Source organism: Lotus japonicus, chromosome 1 (assembly GCF_012489685.1).
Source record: "Lotus japonicus ecotype B-129 chromosome 1, LjGifu_v1.2".
NCBI lineage: Eukaryota > Viridiplantae > Streptophyta > Magnoliopsida > Fabales > Fabaceae > Lotus > Lotus japonicus.
In genome coordinates this window covers 132,139,616-132,163,037 of record NC_080041.1, presented here as the reverse complement: position 1 = coordinate 132,163,037, position 23,422 = coordinate 132,139,616, and the positions used below count along the sequence as shown (strand labels likewise).

At 39.6% G+C, this 23,422-nt stretch overlaps 3 protein-coding genes and 1 non-coding gene across 4 annotated transcripts; 2 read left to right on the top strand and 2 right to left on the bottom strand.

Annotated features, from left to right (window-relative positions):
* Positions 1-5,688: 5,688 nt before the first annotated feature.
* On the top strand, positions 5,689-9,044 carry LOC130730928 (uncharacterized). Its single transcript, XM_057583079.1, has 4 exons — positions 5,689-5,817; positions 5,915-6,013; positions 6,231-6,344; positions 8,647-9,044. Exons 3-4 carry the CDS (start codon positions 6,246-6,248, stop codon positions 8,860-8,862), a joined length of 315 nt encoding a protein of 104 aa, XP_057439062.1. The 5' UTR covers positions 5,689-5,817; positions 5,915-6,013; positions 6,231-6,245; the 3' UTR covers positions 8,863-9,044.
* Positions 9,045-11,986: 2,942 nt separating this feature from the next.
* On the top strand, positions 11,987-15,141 carry LOC130730926 (WAT1-related protein At1g09380). The gene is made up of 7 exons (XM_057583077.1): positions 11,987-12,259; positions 13,109-13,171; positions 13,306-13,422; positions 13,507-13,768; positions 14,109-14,267; positions 14,468-14,619; positions 14,734-15,141. The coding sequence occupies exons 1-7, from the start codon at positions 12,072-12,074 to the stop codon at positions 14,915-14,917; spliced, it is 1,125 nt and encodes a 374-aa protein (XP_057439060.1). The 5' UTR covers positions 11,987-12,071; the 3' UTR covers positions 14,918-15,141.
* A 503-nt stretch (positions 15,142-15,644) lies between these two features.
* Positions 15,645-15,718, bottom strand: TRNAI-AAU (transfer RNA isoleucine (anticodon AAU)). Its single transcript has one exon. It is a non-coding gene; the product is annotated as a tRNA-Ile (tRNA).
* Positions 15,719-16,644: 926 nt separating this feature from the next.
* LOC130730927 (galactinol synthase 2-like) lies at positions 16,645-18,822 on the bottom strand. Its single transcript, XM_057583078.1, has 4 exons — positions 18,390-18,822; positions 17,478-17,798; positions 17,230-17,364; positions 16,645-17,137 (listed from the first exon to the last, which is right to left on the bottom strand). The coding sequence occupies exons 1-4, from the start codon at positions 18,711-18,713 to the stop codon at positions 16,943-16,945; spliced, it is 975 nt and encodes a 324-aa protein (XP_057439061.1). The 5' UTR covers positions 18,714-18,822; the 3' UTR covers positions 16,645-16,942.
* Between the last annotated feature and the right edge of the window lie 4,600 nt (positions 18,823-23,422).

Here is a 23,422-nt window from a genome sequence, read left to right as displayed (position 1 = left end):
TCCTTGAACCCTTGGGAGGCAAACTGTGTGCCATTGTCGGTAATCAGGACTCCAGGTACCCCGAATCGGCTGATGATGTTCTTATAAAAGAAACGTTGTATGCGGGCCGAAGTGATAGTTGCAAGGGGTTCTGCCTCAATCCACTTGGTGAAGTAGTCTACCGCGACGACCAGGTGTTTCTGCTGTCCTGGTGCGGTTGTAAAAGGTCTCAAGAGGTCCATTCCCTATTGGTGGAAAGGCCAAGGGGAGACCATAGTCGAGAGTTGTTCGGGCGGGGCTAAGCGGTGGTCGGCATGTTTCTGGCATGGGTCACAACGCTTAACGTGGTCGGCAGCGTCCTTCTCCAGGGTGGGCCAGTAGTAGCCGGCCCGGAGGACCTTTCTTGCCAGAGAACGCCCGCCGGGGTGGTGGCCACAGCTGCCCTCATGGATTTCGGCGAGCACATACTTTGCATGTTCCTTTGATAAGCACTTAAGGAGAGGGGTGGAAAATCCTCTCTTAAAGAGGTCTCCGTTCACCATGGTGTACCAGGAAGCGTTTCTAGTCAGCTTCTTTGCTTCCGACTTGTCGGGTGGTAGCCAGCCCGTTGTGAGGTTCTTAACAATAGGGGTCCTCCAATCGTCGTCCGTGCAAATGCTCATGGTGTTGACTCCAGTGGAACGGTCGGGGCCTGCGACGTAAGGGAGAGCCAGTGTGCCCTGAATGACTGTCCTGTTCAGGCCGGGTTTCCCGGTGCTAGCCAGCTTCGCTAGGGTGTCCGCGCGGTCGTTTTCAGCTCTTGGGACGTGGCGGAACTCCACCTTACGGAAGGTGGCGGCCAGCCGTTTCAGGTGGGAGAGGTATTGTTCCAGAATTGGGTCATTGGTCTGCGCTTCGCCGTTAGCCTGGGAGACCACTAGTAAGGAGTCGCAACAGACAAGTATGTCCTGCGCCCCCAGGTCCCGCGTTGTCACCAGACCGGCGATGCAAGCTTCATACTCAGCTTGGTTGTTAGTGGCCGGGAAATTAAAGCGTAGCGACTGTTCTACGATCATCCCTGAGTTGCTTTGTAGGACGATCCCGGCGCCGCCCCCCTCTTTGTTGCTCGAGCCATCCACGTGGACGACCCAGGAGATTTCCGTCGGTGGGTCTTCCTCGTTCGTGAGTTCCACCAGGAAATCTGCTAGGACTTGCGCTTTGATGGCCCGTCTGGGCTCATATCGAATGTCATGCTCGGATAGCTCGATCGACCAACCCACCATTCGACCGGCTAGATCTGGTTTATGGAGGACTTGCCTGACCGGTTGATCTGTGCGGACAACGATGCTATGAGACTGGAAGTATCTTCTGAGTCGCCTGGCCGTGGTTAGGAGAGCGAGTGCAACTTTTTCGAGCATCTGATATCTTAGCTCAGCTCCCTTGAGCGAGCGGCTGACGAAGTAGACCGGAAGTTGGGCCCCCGCCTCCTCTCGTACCAGCACGGAGCTCACAGCCTTGTCTCGGACAGCTAAGTATAAGTACAGGGGTTCTCCTGGCTTTGGACTTGATAGGATTGGTGGGGAGGTGAGAACCTCTTTCAGCCGGGAAAAATCCTGTTCAGCCTCTTCTGACCAAGTAAAGTTCGCTCCTTTCTTTAGCAGGGCATAGAGTGGTAAGGCTCTCAGGGGAGCCTTGGGGAGAAATCGTCCGATTGCTGCCATCCGTCCCGCCAATTGCTGGACTTCCTTGACCGTCCTAGGGCTTTTCATTTCTACAATAGCCTGGCACTTTTCGGGGTTTAGTTCAATCCCACGACTGGTGAGCATATATCCCAGGAACTTCCCGCTCTTGACTCCGAAGGTGCATTTTTCGGGGTTGAGGCGCATGTTGTACTTCTTCAGCTGTTCAAATACGACGGCCAGATCGGTTGCATGGTCGCCTCCCTTTGGTGTTTTCACGATGATGTCATAAATGTAGACTTCGACTGACTTCCCGATCAACGCCCCGAAGATTCTGGTCATCATTCGTTGGTAGGTGGCCACTGCATTTTTCAGGCCGAATGGGAGCATAGTATAGCAATACGTCCCCCGATTGGTTATAAAAGAGGTCTTCTCTTCATCGTCTCTGTACATCGGAATCTGGTTGTACCCAGAATATGCGTCCATGAGGGACAAGTATTCGTACCCAGAGGAGTTGTCCACCAAGGCATCGATGCTGGGGAGGGGGAAGGGATCTTTAGGGCAGGCCTTGTTCAGATCCGTGTAATCCACGCACATCCTCCACTTCCCATTGGATTTTTTTACCAGGACCACGTTCGAAAGCTAAGTGGTGTACTTAACTTCGCGAATGATCCCGGCCTTCAGAAGTTCCGTCGTCTGTTCCCTGATTGCTTCCTGCTTCTTCGCGCTCATCTGCCTCTTCTTTTGGGCCACTGGCTTGAATCTGCGGTCTACTGATAGCTTGTGACTGCAGAATGTTGGGTCGATGCCCGGCATATTTGCGGACGACCACGCAAATAAGTGCCCGTTACTTCTCAGAAGGGTCTCCAGTCGGTTGGAAAGATCCTGAGGGAGGTCTCGCGCCAGTTTGGTGGTTTGCTCGAGGCCACGGCCGATCTGGACTGGCCGTGCTTCCCCGTCCGGCTTAAGACGTTGATCCTCTCTGGATTGGTCCACTCGTGGATCGATTTCCGTCAAGCACGCTCCTGCTCGGAGATGGAAGTTTTCGACCCTTTTCCCGCGGTCGGGCTCTTTCCTCTTGCGATCCTCTCGCGCCAATCTGCAGCTAGAGTTGTAACACCCCCTGGCCATGGTTAGGTTTCCGCGTACGGAAATTGCCCTACCGGCCCACGGGTATTTCAGCATCAGGTGGTGGGTGGAGATGATGGCTCGGTAGACATTGAGGCTTGGTCTGCCGATGATGGCGTTGTAGGCTGTTGGGCATTTCACCACTAAGAACCGGGCCTTGATAGTCCTGCAAGCATCAGGGTCTCCTAGGGAGAGGTATGCATCAAAATATCCTAACGGTAGGACTCTGTCCCCAGTGAACCCGATCAAGTCGTGGTCATAGGGGATCAGGTCTTTCACAGATAAGCCTAGGGTTTTGTAAGCATCGTAAAACATAATGTCAGCAGAACTACCTGTATCGATGAGTACCCGCCATACCTTACCGTTTGCGATGAGGGCTTCCAAGACAATCGGGTCGTCCTCCTCGCCGGTGTCTGTGCCGTAGTCGTCTTCCGTGAAGGTGATGGGAACTTTCTGCTGCGGTGTACGGAGGGAGTTAGGACGAGGCCTTCCAGCGGCTGACATGATAACTCGAGTGCTCTTCTTCCGACTGTTGTTTGATGGTCCACCTGCTGCCCATCCTCCAGCAATCGATCCGACGTCGACCAGATTGGTCCCGTGTCGTCGTCGTACGTCATCTTGGTCCCGCCGTTCTGGAGATCGGCGCCGATCCGGACTTCTACGACGTTCGGGACTCCTGCGTCGGTCGGGGGTTCTATGACGGGGGCTCCTTTCTCGAGGGGGTGTACGTGCGTGATTCCTGGGAGGGGTCCGGGCACGGGCTCTGGGCGGTGTGTGTGATCGCCTGGGAGGTGGTGAATGCGGACGAGGGAGGTTGCCTGAGGAGAGGGCTACATACTTTGACAATCTCCCGATTCTGACCAGTTCTTCCACCTTGTCTTTCAGGTTCAGACATTCGTCCGTGTTATGACGGGGGCTGTCATGAAATTCGCAAAACCTTTTGGAATCCAGCTTATCCCCCCGCGTGAGTAGTGGGGGGGTTTGTCCCTGAGGTCAGTAGAGGCTCTCTCCCGCAAGATGCGGGAGAGGGAAGAGTTCAGGGGGGTGTAACTATCGAATTTCTTCCGCTTCTGCTTTTTTTCATCCTGGCTCTTCCGTCGCTGCTCGCGATCGCGCTTAAGTTCACCCGGGTCCCGGGTTTTCTCAGGGGGCCTATGGCCTGGGTTTTGATTGGTGGACCTTAATGTTGTCGCCTCCTCCATGTTAATATATTTCTCTGACCGGGTCTGGAATTCCTCCAGTGTCCTGGCTTTCTTCCCATCCAAAGAAGTTAAAAAAGGGCCTGGCCTGAGTGCTTGTCGTACCAAGATTAGGCGGACCTGAGGGAGGAGGTCCGGAATGTCTCCTGCTTCTTTGTTGAAGCGGTTAAGGAAAGCCTTCAGGGATTCTTTCTCGCCCTGCTTGATCAGGGCCAGTGTTTCTTCTGACTTCGGAATGTTTCTCACCGAGCAATACTGGGTTAAGAAGTTGGACATAACTCCTTCCCAATTGTGGATGGAGTTGTTGGGGAGGTTTTAGAACCAATTCATTGGGCCTTTCCCCAAGCTCATCGGGAAGCAGCGGCAGTAGATCGGGTCAGTAGCTCCGGCATACTGCATGGCTCCCACGAAGAAGTTGATGTGCTCCGTCGGGTCGGAGTCACCCTCATAGAGTTTCATTTTGGGCCTTGACCATCCTGGGGGGAAAGGGGTCGCCATGATGTCTGGAGAGAGAGGACCATTGATAGTCTGAGGTAGGGCCACCAGGGTGCCATGTGGGCGGATCGGGTCCCTGAGGGGCTCCCTGGTGGAAATGGGGCTCCTCCGTCCGGAGTAACTCCTGCGCGGGGAGTGGTACCTGCGGTGATGGGGGGGTTGATTCACGACCCTTTCGGTGGTTTGTTCCTGGCCATGATCGTTGTGGTAGTCCGACGGGGGAGGTGGCCTCCTTCCCGTCTCCCCCTCTTGAGAGAACGTCGACTCTTGCCTAGAGAGTTCCTCCAGTTCCTCCAGCTGACGGAGGCGCGCTCGAAGGGCGCGGATCTCGTCCCGAGTGTTGCGGGCTTGGACATTGCGCTCCTGCCCTTCCTCCGGAGGGTGTTCCTCCTCCATCGCCCTAACTCGGGCCTCCAGCCTGCACAGGGCTTCGTGCGCGGCATGGGGGGTAAGGATCCCTGCCTCCGGGGATCGTCCCCGAGGTGGAGTTGGAGGGGTAGTCCTCTGGGGCCGGGGGGAGTGTTGGTGGTTCGCGGATTCGTCCAGAGTTTCCACATGTCCCTCGGGGGTTCGGTTGAAACGGCGAGAGGTCTGTCGGGTTTCTACCATTGCTCGTTGCTGCTGCACTTGTCTCTGACGGCACGTGGTGAAGGAAAAGTTTACTCGTCCCCTCAGACGGCGCCAAATGATCGGGTGGATCACGAGAGTGGGGCTACCAAGTGAAGAGGTGAAGCCGGCGTGCTGGGCTGTCGAACGGACCCGGGAGGGGCTCCTGCAAGGGACTCCAATGCCAAAGTGAGTAGGGGAATCGAGTAAAGGGGTAGCTGAAATTGGAGAGAATAACGTACCTTAGAATGAGTGAGTTGCACCCCTTATATACATGTTGGAGTACTAGGGTTGGAGCCATGCAACGTCATGCATGGCCCATACTGGTGGGTTAGGGGTCGTTGGATCCTCCTGCTCCCTCTGCGGTTTGCAGTGATCCAACGGTTTAGATTACCTAGGGGGCCACCATCCAACCACCCTAGTTCCGTAGGGTGGTTGGCCTAGATCAACCCCTAGGTGGTGGGGTCCATGTCCTCGGGCTAGGGGTGAGTGCCGTCCCGCTCGCGGTCGAGTATACTCGGGTGACTCCCTTCCCTGGTCGTCCCACTTGGGACCCTACTCGGGTGACAATGAAGACATATATATGTATATATAGAGAATATTGTTAACTCGAATTACTCATAAGATAATACTTTTGTAATTTTATTTGTTAGATCAGCCCTAATAATCTCAGACCTCAATCGAGAACATCATTCTCGTCGCCGGCGGGTCGAAAGCCGTTCACCCCTCTCCTCCACCGTCGTTGTCGTTGGGTAAGTTTTGAAATTTCATCTTTCCCTTTAGATTCTTCACAATCACAAACCCAGCAACTCACTTCTCTATTCCACTGTAACTGGCACTGATTTCAAGAAATGGACGGTTTGAGGGTGCTGCAAGGTGACTCGATGAGTGCTTTCATTGAAGGGATTGGTGCCGGTGGCGTGCTTTCCTGGTTCACTCAATCCAAAGGTATAATGTAACTCAATTCTGTTTTTTTTTTCTTTATTTATTTATGCTCTATATACCAGTAATTGAAAACTTAATGTATCTCATCATCTAATCAGTGGTTGCATTATGCTACATTGTTAAACTTATGGCCTAGGTGGATCATATTAATTTTCAAGGGAGTTAGTCAAAAAAATAAATGAGCTTCATATAATTCACTGCCATGTTCTTGATTATGCAGGTAGCTGAAAATCTGATGGGTATGCATGAAGAATGCTTAGAAAGTAATTTTAGGTCTATTGAGATTCTCAAGGAAGCCAATCTTAAGCAAGCTGCTCATCCTCGTGTAGCACAGGTAAACTATAGCACAATGCATTCAGGATGAAACTTCACAGTTTTATAATTTGATTTGTTAATATCAAAGTTATGTGCGTTATGTATGGTTAAGTTGGGTTTTCCAATTTCTTAATGTCAGGGCATTGTAGGAGGGAAGAACAATAAGTTATTATTTGATTTGATGCATGATTTTGGCATGTCCTATTCTATAACCATGTTCAACAAGATCATATGGAGTAGTGTGGTGTTTATAATAATTTAGTTATATGAGGTTTGATTGAAACTTGAAAAGGAGTGCAGCCATTACACATCCCCTGTACTTGTGTTTACAACACATGTTTAATGTGTAAATGTGTTTCTTCCTCTCTCTTATACTTACAAACTTCTTACCATTTAAAAGAAAAAGGTTTAATTGGACTTCATCCCCTAGCCTAAGCTCCATAGTTCACGCAGATGGACTCCTTTGTCACACCTTATCAGATTTCCCTCCCATACTCCTTTCTCTAACTGTCTTGTATACTCCTAAATCCCCAGCATCTTTCTCTCCCTCCCCTTTCAGCCAAACATCTTTAGCGCCTCTAACATACAGTACTCACACACTTCCCAAATTTAGGTCAGGTTAATTAGGCCTATGCTAAAAGAGGAATCTGGTTAAAGTTAAGATATTTTTTACATGACTTCTTGCACATCGTAAAGGTGTGTAATCAACTTTAGGGAGTGCTTGATCCTGGGACTGAATGCTTTACATTGTATTATTATGTATTGAGCATAGTAGTCAATCCCGGATCGCGGCGCGTAGCGGCCGACCCCAAAAGTGGGATAGCGGATAGCGGGATGTCCGCTATTTTGATTTTTCACATATACTATTATATAATTAATATATACATATAATTACTAAAAAGTGATAAATATAACTTCAAATTCATAACATGATGAAATGATAGAGAAGAGAGGACTACTAGAGGAGAAGAACTGGAGAAGTATGTTTGAGAACAGAATAATAAATAAGAAGGAAAAGAAAGGAAAGAAAAATAGAGGACTAGAAGATAAAAAACAGAGCAACTCAGAACAGAACAGAAGCCCAAGGGAAACAGGGGTGGTGGTCGCCGGAGCCTGGACGGTGCTTGTCAGATTGCGTCGTGGCCATGGGTTCTGAACTTCTGGTCGAAGGTGGTTGAGCCATGGCTTCTGGACTCTGCACCGGAGATTGCAGAGGAAACGCGTAAAGAAAGAAGAAACGCGTAGAAGAAGACGAGTGAAACGCGCTGTTTCACTTATTAAGAGCGAAATCCCAAAAGTACCCTCAAATTTTAACCTAATTTTAAAATTTCAAGGGCAATTTGGGGATTTTCCTTGGATCCGACCCATCTTCAACCTGGAGCACAGAGATTTTCTGCGATTCGCGGCGCGACAGCGTTCCGCAACGCGATCAATTCAGAATCGCGGGGAAGGGCCACGCCGCGACGGCGCTGCTATTTGCCGCGTTTGACAACTATGGTATTGAGGATTTAATTTTGTAGGTAGGGTTTTTGATTTGGAGTCACTTAATTGTTATTTTCGTATTTAGGGAGTTCATTCTAGTTTTAGGTTATTTTATTTCAGCTTAGAGTTGGATTACTTATTAGGTTTGGATTTATTGTGTCTATAAGTAGGCCTCTAGTGCATACGTTTATAGGCTTTTGATGATTCATAGATACTGAATGCTTTACATTGTATTATTATGTATTGAGGATTTAATTTTGTAGGTAGGGTTTTCGATTTGGAGTCACTTAATTGTTATTTTCGTATTTAGGGAGTTCATTCTAATTTTAGGTTATTTCATTTCAGCTTAGAATTGGATTACTTAGTAGGTTTGTATTTATTGGGTCTATAGGTAGGCCTCTAGTGCATACGTTTATAGGCTTTTGATGATTCATAGATATACAGATTTGAGTTTTCCATTCAGGGATTTAGTTTTGTAATTTGGGTTTTCAATTTAGAATCATTTTATTTAGGATTCAATCTAATTCTAGAGCATCTCATTTCAGCTTAGAATGGGACTAGTTTGTTTTTTATTTATTAGCGGAATGGGATTAGTTAGTATTTTATTTGGACTTATTGGGTCTTTAAGTAGACCTAGTGCATAGATATAGAGGCTGTGATGATTAATAGATACACATATTTGAGTCTTCCATTCGAGCATTTTTTTATGTTTACTGAACATGTTTGTTTGATGTTTACACATTTTTCCTTGTTCAAATATTTATTAAGTAACAATTGGATGATAATTCACTTCCCTTTAATTTGAAAGGAGTAACAATGTTGTGTTTATGATGTGCTAGATTGTCAATGATGATGAAGATGAAGACGATGATAATGATGAAAACATCATTGGGGCTAGTAACTCTTCAAACATGGATGTGGACATCCCAAAATCTGAATCAGACATGAATTCAGTAAACAGGCCAGTTAATGGGACTCTTCCAAAGGTTGCAGCTGAAGCTGATGATGAATGGACTGTTGTTTCAAACAGGAGAAATAAGGGTAGAAAAAATTAGATGAATAAACAATTAAAATTTTCTTTGTAAGTATATGTAGTCTTTCTCTGTTTTCTTGTGCCTTTTGAGTTATTGCAAACCTTCCTAGGGTGTGTAATGTATCTGAAAATTTTGTTTCTTATTTAAAGGAATCCATCTTGTGTTGTCTTTAGAGATGAAGTGGATGAACACGTATTTTGGGACACTCTACATCGCTTGTTTTTTCTTTTATCTATTTTAGACATTGTATGTTTTTCTCTCAGGTATCATTTGTCCTCCACTTTGACTCTGTTGTGTCTATTCCTCTCCTATTTCAGCTCCACCTACTGTTGTTAGCTTGACCATCACTCTCCATCTCTTGCCATTCCTAAGGAAGTACATGAAACTTTACCCTATTCAAGATGGCGATATGCAATGATTGATAAGATGATGAATTTAGAATCTAAGCTCTACAATGATGGGTTTTCTGCATTGTCCAAGAAAATCTTTGTTCGCGCAATGACTAAGGACCGTCTTGGATTTCTGCTGGGTGAATGTTGTTTTGACTTGAAAACTAAATAGGCAACCATTGGTTGACTTTATTCAACCAGTAACTCATTTGATTTGACCAAATAGCTTATTAGGCTGACTGGTTTGAATTTAATAAGACTATCCATATTGAAGTCTTGAAGACCAATCTCTAATACTTGAGTTATGAAAATATTCAAATTAAATTTATTTATAAAAAACTCAAACATGATTTTCTTAAGTGAAAAATAGCTTCTCTCTAGACAAAATAAATGAAGTTAATTTTGGAAACATGTTCTACATAATACTTCTATCTCTAATGTCATACATAGTTATCTAATTATATTATTAGAAACGTTCTCATCCTCTCCTGCTTCAACTATATATACGTGTTAGCTATTCTATACTTGGCTGCATTACTACTTCAGAAAATGAACCCCGACACTTGTTCTGATCCTGAGCAGAAGGAAGCCTCGCGTGTAAATTAAGATCCCAGATTAATGCGAATACATGGCGCCGCATACATACATTTCTTGAATAAGCAGCATACATAATAATAATGATAATACTTTTGTCATTTATTTCACTACGTATATAGTGACAAATTTGATTTGTGTCCAAATAAACAAAGAAGATTAGATACATGAATATAGGCATATAGCTATATATAGAAATGTTTGAGATGTATGGTGAAAACAATGTCTATAGCGTGCCTTCTTAAAACGTTTGTCAGAATTAGAAGCAAACATCTCGTGAGGGCAAGTGAAAATGTGTAGGCATAGGCACATAGAATCAATCTCTTCTCATATGAAAATTCTCTCACATATTTTTCCATGTTTAAGTTTTCTTGTCTATATATATCTTCACAAAGAAAGATATAGACACAATTGTCATTAGGGGTATAGAGGACCCCACTCGGTCCTTTTAGCCCGTCCAGGCCCAAACCCATTAAACACATACTCAACCGGGTTTCGTCGGATCTAGTTTTAAAAATTGAACTTTATCAGTATTTAGGGTTGGTAAGAGACAGACACACAATATCCTTTACTCACTAGCTCTTAAACATGGTTTTGTTAGATCTTTGGATAGAGGATTTCAAATTTCCTTTTTTAATATCACACGAAGACTGTTTCATGCAGTGTTAGCTTTAAGCCTCCAACAATTCAATACATATCTATAATGAAATATTATAGTAGAAAGGCGTCTCATTATATAGTTATAAGTTAGAACTTCTGTCATGTAAAAATTAGTATAAATGATCTAATAACTGTGTAATTTACTTTATAGTTCATTAGTATGATTGAAAATTATATTTTTTATAAAATAGAAAGTATTTTTAATTCTTTAGCAAGAATCGAAATTGGCATCCCATTTTTCTCCGGCCAACCTAAAACCGTTTTTTCAAGACCAAATCTTTACCATATGCACACCCTCATGAAAAAAATTCGACTTTATAGACGAGTTTTAATTTGAAAAACAAGTTAAGCTCGTCCTACAAATTAAATAGAGCTAATTGTGACGTGAACATGAGAAGATAGTGATTGATGTATGGCCTAAAAGTCCAAAATTTTAGGTTTAATTTAAGTGGTTTAACTTTAAACTCGCTCCTTCCCTCGTCAGAGTGTAACATAATTTGACCCTGCAGGAAAATTTACTGCTGCTTCACTGGCAATATAGATAACTTCCCAAGACAGAAATAAATGAGAGGTCATAAATATGTAATTAATCAATATGGCCTTGAAGATTGAAACAGTAGCAGGCTTGACAATGAAACTTCAATTCCCCTCACTCTTCTAATTTGAAACAGCTAGTGCTGATTAAGCAGCATGCAAATGCAAAATTGTGTGTGTTGTTGCAAATTACTAACGTGGAACAAGCTAGCTAGCTAGCATGGGGTGGTGTGGGAATGCAAGGAAGACTAAACTTGAACGAGTTACTTCTATCAAATGTGGTTGATGGGTCCCCTTTCTTTATTGCTGATTTTGTTAACATGCGCATCACTGGATGCATGTTTGTTTTGTTCACAGAGAAAATAAAATAATAGAAAAATGCCAGCTATACACCACTTTCATTTTAACCAATGTCTTCACTAGTTCAGAAATGGCAGATAATAACTGGATGCATGAAGCTGTAATTTTCAATTAATTAAGGCAAACAAGCTAGTAACAAATGACCAGTGAAAAAATATAATTAGTTTGTTGAAATTTAGTGGATCTAAAGGTATTTACTGCAAGGCTAGTCATGCATGCTGTTAAGCATTACAGATATACTCCATTAGGGCTGAATATACACATTTTGTTATGGCCATTAAAAACTGTCCTAAACTACATATATAGATGTATTGTCTGTGTCACAAATAAAACGGTGTAAGGTTACTTTTTGGTGATTATTCTGTGAATTACTTAAGCGTATATAGAAAGATATATCCCAGTATTTAGGCTTTCAAAACCCAATATGTGCTACTTGCAAGAAATCGATATGATTACAACTGTTATAAACTTTTCCACTAAAAAAGTCATGAAGGAACAAATGTGCCCATACACTCTTATTTCACGCAGTAGGCACATTTTAACCGTGAGCTAGCATGCACCTCCTCCTCCTTATATATATATATATGTGTGTGCAGTTCATGGATCTCATCTATCTCATCAGTTACACTACTGTCCCATTCTCTCTCTCTCTCTCTCCAAAGCTCTCAAAGCTAGAAACTAGAGAGAAAGAGAATGCCTGCAGGCGGTGGTAGTAGTCTGATTCCATTCTTCATAATGATTCTGATTCAATTGGCCTATGCAGTCATGAACATTACTTCAAAGCTTGCTATACAATCTGGCATGAACCCTCTCATTCTAGTTGCTTATCGTCAAATCTTTGCAACTATCTCCATCATTCCCTTCGCTTATTTCTTCGAATGGTAATAATACTCATAACAGTATTTTATTTTTATTTGGGGAGGGATTTTAGCCTTTGCAGAGATAAACTGCGCCTATATATCTCTCACTTCTTACCACTTGAGGGGAAATATTCCATCAACATACTTACCTGCTCTTCTTTTCTGGTTCTATTTCATATATATGCATGCATGCATATCCTTATTCAAATCTCCAGAATGTTATAGAGTCAATTCTCCAGAATTGATTATGAAAAAAAGAAGCTATAAGTTTTAGTTTCTGAATGAACATGTATGTGATTCAGCGTGAATCTTGAGATCATCTAACCTGCACTGTATGTATGTTTAGTTTTGGTACTCTGTCAAACTCAAATGTTTCCAAAAGGTTAATGAAATTGGAAAATAAAAGTTCATGAAGGCTTAAAAACAGTAACACAGTTAAGCACTCTTTGTTATTGGTGTATTGATTGACAAATGACAACGTTGATGGCATGCATGTTTGACGCGTAATGAATCTCAGGGCATGCTATGTTTCATACGAGTGATGGCACATGTTTCTGAAAGCTTACAGAACAGTATAATAGACAAACTGCGTGCATATATATATATATATAGAGAGAGAGAGTTGTAGTTATGTGTGATTATTTGAATTTGGCTGCACCCTCATTAATTTTTGTCTCCTACCCTACAAGAAAAAAAATGTTTGGCAGAAATAATTGTCAGATTCACTTGGGCAGCTTTCTGATTTTAATTTATGATGATCTATAAGATTAATAGAAGGGTGCATGCATTCTTTTCTTTTTTTCCCATTTGATTTTGATAATTAAGAAGTTAACTTCATGCTTTCCTTTTCATTTCTTTTTCCTTGATCAGGAAAATTCTTCCCAGGATGACAAAGCGCATTATGGTGCAGATATTCCTATCTTCTTTAACAGGGTAAGCTTTCTTTGTATGTTAATTTCTCCACTTATTGCTCAACTTGCAATTTTTTTAATGTTTTTTTTTTTTAATTAATGTTTTCTTAGTATTAGCATTTGATTCACAGTACTATATATTCCATTTGAATGCAGAGTTACTGGAAACCAGGTTCTGTATTTCGTTGGGCTAAAATATTCAACCGCTACAATTGCATGTGCACTCACCAATTTGCTCCCAGCTTTCACTTTTGTTCTTGCACTCATCTTCAGGTGGGGACTAAATTTGCTTTCATTACTTGAATATGATCGATGGTGGTTTAGAAAAAAATTGAATTATATTTTTTACTGGCGCAGACAAGAGAATTTGAGGATCAAGAAAATGTCAGGGCAAACAAAAGTGTTAGGGACAGTTTTGTGTGTGAGTGGAGCCCTGCTATTATCATTTTACCATGGAAAAACCATTGGTTTAGGCGAATCAAGCATTCATTGGAGTTATGCTGACAAAATGCAAGGAGGGTCATCTACCTCCTCCGCCGCCGGAAAAACTAACTTGCTTCTAGGCCCTATCGCCTTGATTTTAAGCGCGCTTGTTTGGGCATTCTGGTTCATAATTCAAGTAAGCATAAATTGAAAATACATATTCAATTTCACTTTCAAATTGATATAGCTCAATTTGTTTTTGTTGTTGTCAATATATAGCTCAATTTGTACAAGGTACTTAGCTCTTAGGTCAAGGGATCTTTTTAATGTAAAAGTCGGGTTGGACACATCTAGCCCAAATCTGGCCTATGTATACATGTAGGACATTTTCTCGCCCTTTTCCGCAAGTACTTTATCTTTGAGACTTGACTTGATCCTAGGACCAGAGGGCTAAGTACAATTTATTGAAATACGCTTAATTAGAACTAATTAATAATTATTGTGTCTCACACTTTTTACTTTTTTTGGTATTTCAGGCAGACATGAGCAAGAATTTTCCAGTTCCTTATACAAGCACAGGATACATGTGTTTCTTAGCAAGCTTTCAGTGTGTGATCATTGCCCTGTGTTTTGAACACAGGCCCTCAGCTTGGTCACTCCAAAATGCAATGAGACTTACCTCCTCTCTTTATGCTGTAAGTTTTTTTTTTTGTCAATGGAATGCTGTAAGTTTATATATGGGCTTAATAGACTTATGGGCTTCATGGGCTTTTTGAACTTGCTAAGAAGCATTTATGGCCTTCTTCTATTTCTTTGGTTGGCATTTCATATTCATTATGCATGCTTCATTATATTACGAATTAATCATTTCTTGATTAATTAATGTTGGTTGCAGGGAGTAATTTGCACTGGCCTATCATATTGTGTGATTTCATGGACCATTGAAAGGAAAGGTCCTCTTTATGTCTCTGTATTCACCCCCATGCAGCTTGTCCTCACCGCAATTATAAGCTGGTCTTTGCTTCAGGAGAAATTATACGTCGGAACGTATGTTTGAAATTTAATTAATCATGTGCACTCTAGTCAATATCTATAACTTAATTATTTGTGATTGTGCTTTGAATTTAACTAATCCTATGTTTTAATTTGATTTGGTTATAGTGCCATTGGGTCTCTCCTCATAGTTGGTGGGCTCTATGCTGTTTTGTGGGGAAAGAGCAAAGAGGTGGTTAAGAAAGACTCCACTGAAGAGCCAGACATGGAAAAAATGCAGGACAATGAAAAGAATGACCTGGAATTACAACCCTACTTGCCATCCAATGGTAACCATAACGTTGTTACTTAAGAAGAATCAGGGAATTAAAATGCCAGCAAAATTGAAGAATGTTTGAGTCATTTGATTTTCTCTATGGTTCTGTAGTGTGTGGAACATTTGAAAGGGATCACATCATTTTATTTTTATGTATCAAGCTCTTGAATCTAAAACTCCTTGAGGACGTATCTGTTTATCTACAACATTGTATTCTTATTATGTATCTTTCAGAAATGTTCAACTATGAATTTACCCAACATCTTATGATAACTTCAATATTTTTGTTTTATTTTTCATTTATTTAGTTTGATTATTTGTTAAATAATAAGTTAGTACTAGCTAACTCAGATACTAAAAGAAGTAAAACTAAAACTTTTACATGTAATTATACATTCAACAATATGTAACCAATGTGAAATATAGCAATATAATTTTTTTACAATAATAATCAAAAAAATTATTTTCCTTTTCCAAAAAATGATTTACCTCAAAATTGGGAAATCATTTTCATTTTTCTGTTTATAATTTTCATTATAAAAATATTTATCGCTTTGATTTTATTTCTTATTCTCAGAATTTTTTATTTTTTAATTTATTTCCTATGTAAAATTTTGAAAGTAGAAGATAAAGAAATGCTTGAATTTCCAGTTGGTGATCTTGACTGATTGAATTTAGTTTGGATCGTAGACTGAACAAAGCAGCACCGTTGGATCCTTAAAACAGAAAACAATGAAAAATAAAGGAACAGAACTATAAAAAGTGGCCCATGCAGGTTTCGAACCTGCGACCTTCGCGTTATTAGCACGACGCTCTAACCAGCTGAGCTAATAGGCCGTTGGCAATTGTGCTTGAATAGATATTATTTGTTTTAAAATATAACATAATAATATTGATCTGTGTTTTACCTGCCAGAGGACATCAACATTACATAATAAAATGCTCCACAGACATCACAATAACTTTTGGAAATTATTAATATAAATGATACTGAATTCCCAATATATATATATATATATATATATTACACTTTACATTTGAAATTTCCTCCAAATAATCAGATAGGTTAAATTGTTGAGGAAACTACGATGAGCTAGTTCCATTAGATAAATGAGAATTTTTATCATGGAACTATCATTGGCTTATGAGCCTATGGGTTGTGTGGGCGCTTTTCACAAGCTCATCTACTCTGATACTCTGATAGTATGCATTTTTGCTATGGAAACTCGTAAGAAGGTATCGGAGTTGTCTTCGCTCTATGGTGTTGTTGTTTTGATTAATTTCTTTACGGTTGATTGTGGGAGAGTGGTCATTCTTCTCGTGCTTGAGGTTAATTTGTGTTTGTTTTAGAAGGTAGACTATAATGTTTTTTTATCTTTAAGAGCACGCCACTAAATCATATTCAATTTTTTCTTCATTTTTTTAACACAAAATGTGCATCAATAAACAAGAAAAAATCGACATCAAACCATCATATTAAACTGAATTAAGGGAAGGTGGGGGACATCTTACATCCAGAAAACAGAATAATTAGGTCAGGAACTATATTTACTTCTGCTCTTTTATGTTATTTCCCCTTAAAAAGCCAATAGTAATCACAATCAAGAATTGTTATCAAATCATTCCTATTTTATTTAACTTAATTATTGCATTGATTGCGATCTCATTGATTTACCAAGCAATTAGTCATCACTCTTAATCACTAATTAGTCGGTGGCATTTAATACATCATCGTATATATGTAAATGAAAGACAAAATAAGGAGAAAATTGTGAGAAGGAAAAGAAATATAAGGCAAATAAAAAGTTCCAATTGAAATTAAAGGTATCCACAGCCCAGCATTTAACCGCTGATCAAGGACAACAAAATGAAAATGGACTCGCAAAAAAGGCCCCGCAAAATCCTATCCACCAAAAGTCATACGATACGTGACTCTTTCCTTACTTACAAGGAAGGTCATACCCAAATTAAAACCACATAGAAGACCTTAAAAAAGAAAAAAAAAACACCAAAATACTAAATTAAATTAGTTCTTAGAATAGAGACTTTTAGTCAAGCATATTAAGCAGCAGATGGAGCAGACACATTCTTAACGCCACCACCATCAATCAACACCTTCTCCGTGTAGCTTGGATTAATGTAGTTCCAATCCAATGTCTCATCCTCATAAATATCCCACCATTTCTTCACAAGCATCTTGATGTCTTTTCTGTCCATGTTCTCTTCCTCTCCCGTGAACCTCCAAGGCTTTGATCCCTATACATAACAGTGTAACACGAAAATATCAATCAACAACACTTACATATAATTGACAACAGAAAAGCAAAATAGTAAAATTAAACACTCACAAAAGCACAATAGTGAACAACTTTAACTTTGTCAAGTTGAACATTCTCAGGATGACGCCACAACATGGCCAGCACAAGGTTGTACACATTAGGAATAGGCTTGTACTTATCCCTAAAGTACATGTTCAGAAAATCCTGAAAAAAAAACAAATTCACAATCACAATCACAATCACAATCACAATCACAATCACAATTCCAATTTCCTCCCAATTAATAAAGAATAAACTTAGTAATTTTATTCATGTACCTGTTCAGCAAAGGAAGTGGGTGTGGTGGCTTCGCATGTTTTGAGGAGATCATGGTAAGTTTCCAAATTAGGCTCATAAACAAAAAACCCAGCATTGAAATAGAGAGGGGGCCTAGGACCAAAATTAGAGGGCCAGTCAACCTTATCAGGGCATTGTTGGCAGTACTTGATTGAGTACTGCTTAGTGTGGCGCCAACTGGGCTCACAGAAACAGTCCTTCACAGCATAAAATTGGTTATCAGGCATGTCAAACAAGTGGTCAATGTTCTCAAAAACCTGAATGTCACCATCTAGGTAGATCATCTTGCTGTACTCCACAAACTGCACCCAAAGTTTTTCAATCAGTAAGAACAAACAAAATTAGAATCTGCAATAGGTAATAGGCGCCTAGGTAATACAGTATAAAGAGTAAAAAATGTAAAAAAAAACTTCTTGGGCCTAAACATTTTTTGATACAAAAACCCTTGGCCCAATAAAACACACCCGTTTATGTCTGCTTAAAAAAAATTAAAAATTAATAAAATAAAACAAAAAAGATTCACTTAAAAATACGCTAGAAATAACTAATGATTTCAAAAAAGTGCTAAAAATAGCAATTGCTTACAGAAATAATAAAGTTTCTATTTTTTTACTAAGTGAATAATTTTTTTGTAAAAATAAGTGATTATATTCAGAAAATAAACAATGATAAAATGACCCAAAAAGAGATAAAGAAAAACAAGTGTAAAACATGGTACCAAGAAACATGGTTTCATAATAAAGACAGATTAAAAACTGTTTAGTGTACACGAATCATAACAATTTAAAATTGTTTTGTGATACACAAATTGGAAGTGAAGGAGAAAACTAAAATATACAACGTGTAACGCATGCATGATTACAAAAAGAAAGAAAAAGAAGAACATTATATACCTCCCAAATACGCAGCTTGGAGTAATTGATTACATAATAGGCATGGGCAAACTGGGTTTGATTCTTCGGCGGGTACACCGGCACAATCTCCCTGACAATGCAACCTTGAGAGAGCAAGATCTTACGGTGCTCCTCAGGAACATCAGGCAAAATAGCAACCACAAGAGGGTAGATTGACTGAACCTTCCTCAGTCCTTTGGCCAACCCAACAACACCCTTCACATAGTCACCGTTACCGGCAAGGAAAGTGACAAAGGCACGGGTGGCTAAGGGTTGCTCAGTGGTGGTAATGGGAGTAGCAGCGGTGGTTAAGTCAGGGGCCATGATGAAAAAACAGGGGAATGATTTGCTAAGACTTGAAAGTTGAAAGGTAGTTTTGAATTGCTGTGTGAGAAATGGTGTGGGGTGGAGTGTGGTTTATATAGAACTTGGAGGCGAACTCAGAGAGGTTTAATCTAACGGTTAGAGAGATGATCTTGGGAATCTACGGTGGCAAATGGCCTGTGATTAAATGACCAAATATTTGATTATAGTCTATATTATCATTTTAGTCCACTTTTAGCATAAGACTGACAATTTGAGATGTTTTCTGAACCATGTAATGTAATAAAATCTTGATCAAATTAATCCTAAAATGTCGTAATCAACCTTACATTTCTGTACTACTCAGATAGTACTATCATTTTGGGAAATTTAAATTCTTCTAAAAATATACTACTTTATAAATTAATTAATAAATTATACAGTTAGATTATTTTTATCGTAAACATGTTGATTTATATATTGGCACAAACTGTAAACGGGATATACATGGAAACAAATCCCTGAAAAATTGAATTTTCTAATTTGAAAGTACAATAAATACTCACCATTAATAGAAATTTAGGAAGACAATTTAATTATTCTAAAAATAAAACACAATCTGATCAGTATCATGGCGACTGGCCAATTCTTCCCTTCCAAAACTAAGTAATAGTTCTTGTTTTATTTTTCCAAACAACGGTAGGGGATATGAGGAATTGAAGGAGATAAGTATAAGTATATAAAATATAAATTTTACAATAACAAATATTTCTATGAATATGATAATAACTTCCTAGTTTTCCTTCAGACAGAATATAATATTTCAATATTCTGTCAAAAAAAAAGAATATAATATTTCAATATTGATATGTACGTTTACATACATAAACTGATAAACATATCTCGATTATTTTTATTTCAATTTCAATTAATGTATATCGTGCATATTTTTTTAAAAATACTTTCTAATCATTTTTGAAAGAATATGATAAGTTTTCTAATTTAATTTGAGTTTAATGGATATACACTGACAGTGTAAAATAGTTTTACACAGACATCCAATTGAATTCCGCCAAATCAGAAAATATTTTATTCTTTTAATTAAAATTAAAGTCAAATGTAATTATTTCTCCTATGTGGCATGCTTTGGTTGGATGACTGTGTAAAACTATTTTACACTGTCAGTGCATATCCATTAAACTCATTTAATTTAGCATTTGTTCAAGAAGAAAACCCTAAGGATCGAGTCCAAATTATAATATTTTTTTTTTGTTGAAATTCCAAATAAGAATTTAAAGCATGAGTTGAGTAGGGGAAGTCCAGGGGTCGATTTCTGACGAATGCAATTTATCTTTCCGATATACCAAAAGTGAACATATTCTCACTCATGAACATATTCTCAATTTATCTTTTTCGAAATACCAAAAGTAAACTTAATTAGTTAAAATGCCTTCCAACACATTGAGAGTTGAGTCTAAGCCTCCGGTCAAGTTCTAACGTATTGGTAAGTCATTCTATTTCTATTTCTCTCAAAAATAGAATCAAACACACCCTACAGATCCAATTTGATCATTTGTCGAGGTTAGACGAGTCCACAACTCCGATCACCTAATAGAGTAGGTCAAATACTTTAGCGACAATCCAAATCCAAGGCCAAAACTTCAGGTCCATGACCTCAATCAGACATACCGGTCTAATATTATTACAATTAAAAGTCTTTATAATTACGTTTCTCTAATTTCATACCAACAATTTCGTTGCATTTAAAAATAAAAAATAATTGTTTATGTTTTCATGCACATATATTAAATAATAAACCGGAGCCAGAGCCTCACTATTGTATGAAATATTTTCAAGATAACGTGAAATGAATGTAGCTTAGTAGCTTGTTATAATATTCAGATCTGGCAATTTCATCCATACCGCGATTATTTTGTTCCCTTTTATGATGCAATCGAATTATCAAATCTTTAATTTCGATAAGATCAAAACGTGAAATTCTTTTCTTTCTTTTTCTTTATTACAAGCTTGAAGTGGACACTTGTGAGCGTGTTATCTGTTATGCTGAATGTGAAAGCACACTCATGTTGAGTCTTGACTTCATTCTCTCTGGGTGTTTTATATGATCTCATTGATGTGTGCAAACACTTTTTACAAATCACAAATATAACTTGCAAATTTGAAAACAGATATTCTCTATAATAACGTGGTAAAATAGTTTTGATACGCGTTTATCATCATCTTTAGACTTTACCAAATCTTAGATTTTGATTTAATTACTTAAAGTAGCTCATTCGTGAAATGTTAATTTTCTGGTTAACTATCACCGCCCAAGCTCATCACCGACTGGCCCTACCATCTCTGCGTAATCAAAGGATCAAATTTTTCATTTTTTCGGTTAGTCACTTGCAGTAAGCCACGTCGACACTTAAATGACACGTGGCATATCCTAAAACGACTGTTATCTATGACGTCAACAGCAACTCTTAGGTGAAGTGGGTCCATAATTACAATGAGACTAGCCCTTGTTACTCACCACGTGGACCATGATTCCACGTGGCTTTTAAATCACCCCACACTAATTTGTGTTTTTTTTTTCTTCTTAGTTTTCCTTCTCATGTCACACACTCACACTTGATAACTATTAGATTAATTCTATTGAGTTTTAGAGATCGTGGATATGCTTCTTCCAACAAATTTTTTCTCAATACACATCGCTCATTATACACTATTTAATTTTCTTTTTCTATTAGGCTTAATTGCATTTTTGGTCCCCCAACTATTGCCTTCCTGCAAAAATCGTCCCCAAACTTCAAAATTAGCAAAAAAGTCCTCCAACTATACACGTCGTTGCACTTTTGGTTTTCCGTCCAACTTCCGTGAGAAAACTAACGTTTTCTACGTTTTCTGGATTAAAAAATAAAAAAATAATAAAAAACTTCATCATCTTTATCTTCTTCATACCTTCAAACCCAGAGAATTACAGAAAAGACAAAAATCAAATCCAGATTCAAGAATCTCATTACAAACTAACAATTAAACAAGCATAAATTCTGAGGCATTGAATTTAATCCCCCTCTATAACCATGAATTTTTTAAATTTGCAGGGTTTTGAACTATGGCGCATTCATTCGATCTTTCTCTAATCCCCCTATACTATTTTATCAACACCACCGCACCCCCCAACCAGCATCAACACAAAAAAACCCCAGCCACCACCGCACCAAAGCTTCACAAAAACCTAGATGCAAAGCTGTTGAAACCTAACCCCTCAATTGGAAAAAACTCCAACTTTTTTTTTAAACACTTTGATATATACACTAACTCTTTCATCCCAGAGAAAAGAAGAATAAACAAATGATATATTAAACTCTGAAATCTTAAAACACCCTCACATCTTCCATCGTCCTTCTTCTCCCTTTATTTTTCTTCCTCTTTTCAAATCAAATTTCCCAGGTCCAAAGACTCCAACTTTCCCAGATCCAAAGACTTTCAACTTCATACCTGAAATCACAACCAACAAGATCTCACCCCACCAGCGCAACGCCGTCCCCCACCTCCTCGGCGAAGTCGACCCATCCATTGATCTGAACCTATACTGCTTCGATCTGCGACGGAGCATGTAGATCTGCAAGCAACAACTTGTGCATCTTCAAATTCGCCTCTTCCTGTTTCCAAATCCTCGTCTTCAGTCTCTGTTTCGTCATCATATTGTTCCAATTCGCCATCGACCCCGTCTTCTTCTTTTTCTGCGAACTTCCGGCAACAACAGCAAGGGAGGTGGGTGAGGAAAGGTGAGGGAGCAAGAAGAGGATGTGGTGGAGAAGAGAGACGGGAAGATGGATTTTTGAAGTGGGGGAACATGAATTTGTAGATTTTTTTATAAAAAAAAATATGGGTTTTGTTTTATGAAGATGAAGATTCTGGGTTTTATAAGATTTAATGATGAAGAAGTTTGAAAAAGATGAAGAACCAATCGATACTTGGGTTTTTGAATTTTTTATTTTATTTTCCAGCAATCTGTTAAGTTTTGGATGGAAGTTGGACGGAAAACCAAAAGTGCAACGACATGTATAGTTGGAGGACGTCTTTTGCTAATTTTGAAGTTTGGGGATGATTTTCGCAGGAAAGCAATAGTTGGGGGACCAAAAGTGCAATTAAGCCTTTCTATTAATAATCATAATTCTATACTTTTTTAGTGGGTCCATTAAATCCTTTTCGTCCAATACTTCTCCATCTGTGATGGAACATGTGTCAGCTTGATTCTGAAGGAGGGTCCTGGTTGCGCCATGTGGCGATTAGTGTACCTTTGTTGGACCAACAATGGCTCGGCGCATGGTCGTTTTTTCTGGTATTGTTAGTTGGTCCAAAAGCATAACTCGTACAAATTTAATAAGGTCATCATCGTACACTTTATGGACAATTAGGGATAACAGGGATAATGAAATGAAATATAACATTAGTTTATAAATGTGCATTTTATTTAGGATAATGTTCTTTTAAACGTTACCGACCATATGAATATTGGATTTCTGGATTGTTTGGTTTTGAGTTAAAAATGAAAAGTCTACTGTTTTTGCCCCAACTGTTGTACCAACTGAATAACTAGAACTTAGACTAATTGTGGTAAAAGAAATTGACTAGTAGGATAGAAAAATATTCCATTGAGAATATACCATTATCTTTAGAGAAAAAGGATGATGCACCTATGGTGTAAATTTTTTTTACAC

Excerpts from the sequence above, each read along its gene's own strand:
- LOC130730928 (XM_057583079.1), top strand. The coding sequence starts at position 6,246 with ATGGGTATGCATGAAGAATGCTTAGAAAGTAATTTTAGGTCTATTGAG. Across the intron at positions 6,345-8,646 it reads CTCATCCTCGTGTAGCACAG|ATTGTCAATGATGATGAAGA; the intron begins GTAAACTATAGC and ends ATGATGTGCTAG.
- LOC130730926 (XM_057583077.1), top strand. The coding sequence starts at position 12,072 with ATGCCTGCAGGCGGTGGTAGTAGTCTGATTCCATTCTTCATAATGATT. Across the intron at positions 13,172-13,305 it reads TTCCTATCTTCTTTAACAGG|AGTTACTGGAAACCAGGTTC; the intron begins GTAAGCTTTCTT and ends ATTTGAATGCAG. Across the intron at positions 13,769-14,108 it reads CATTCTGGTTCATAATTCAA|GCAGACATGAGCAAGAATTT; the intron begins GTAAGCATAAAT and ends TTGGTATTTCAG.
- LOC130730927 (XM_057583078.1), bottom strand. The coding sequence starts at position 18,713 with ATGGCCCCTGACTTAACCACCGCTGCTACTCCCATTACCACCACTGAG. Across the intron at positions 17,799-18,389 it reads CCAAGCTGCGTATTTGGGAG|TTTGTGGAGTACAGCAAGAT; the intron begins GTATATAATGTT and ends CTTTGGGTGCAG. Across the intron at positions 17,138-17,229 it reads TTGTTCACTATTGTGCTTTT|GGATCAAAGCCTTGGAGGTT; the intron begins GTGAGTGTTTAA and ends TGTTATGTATAG.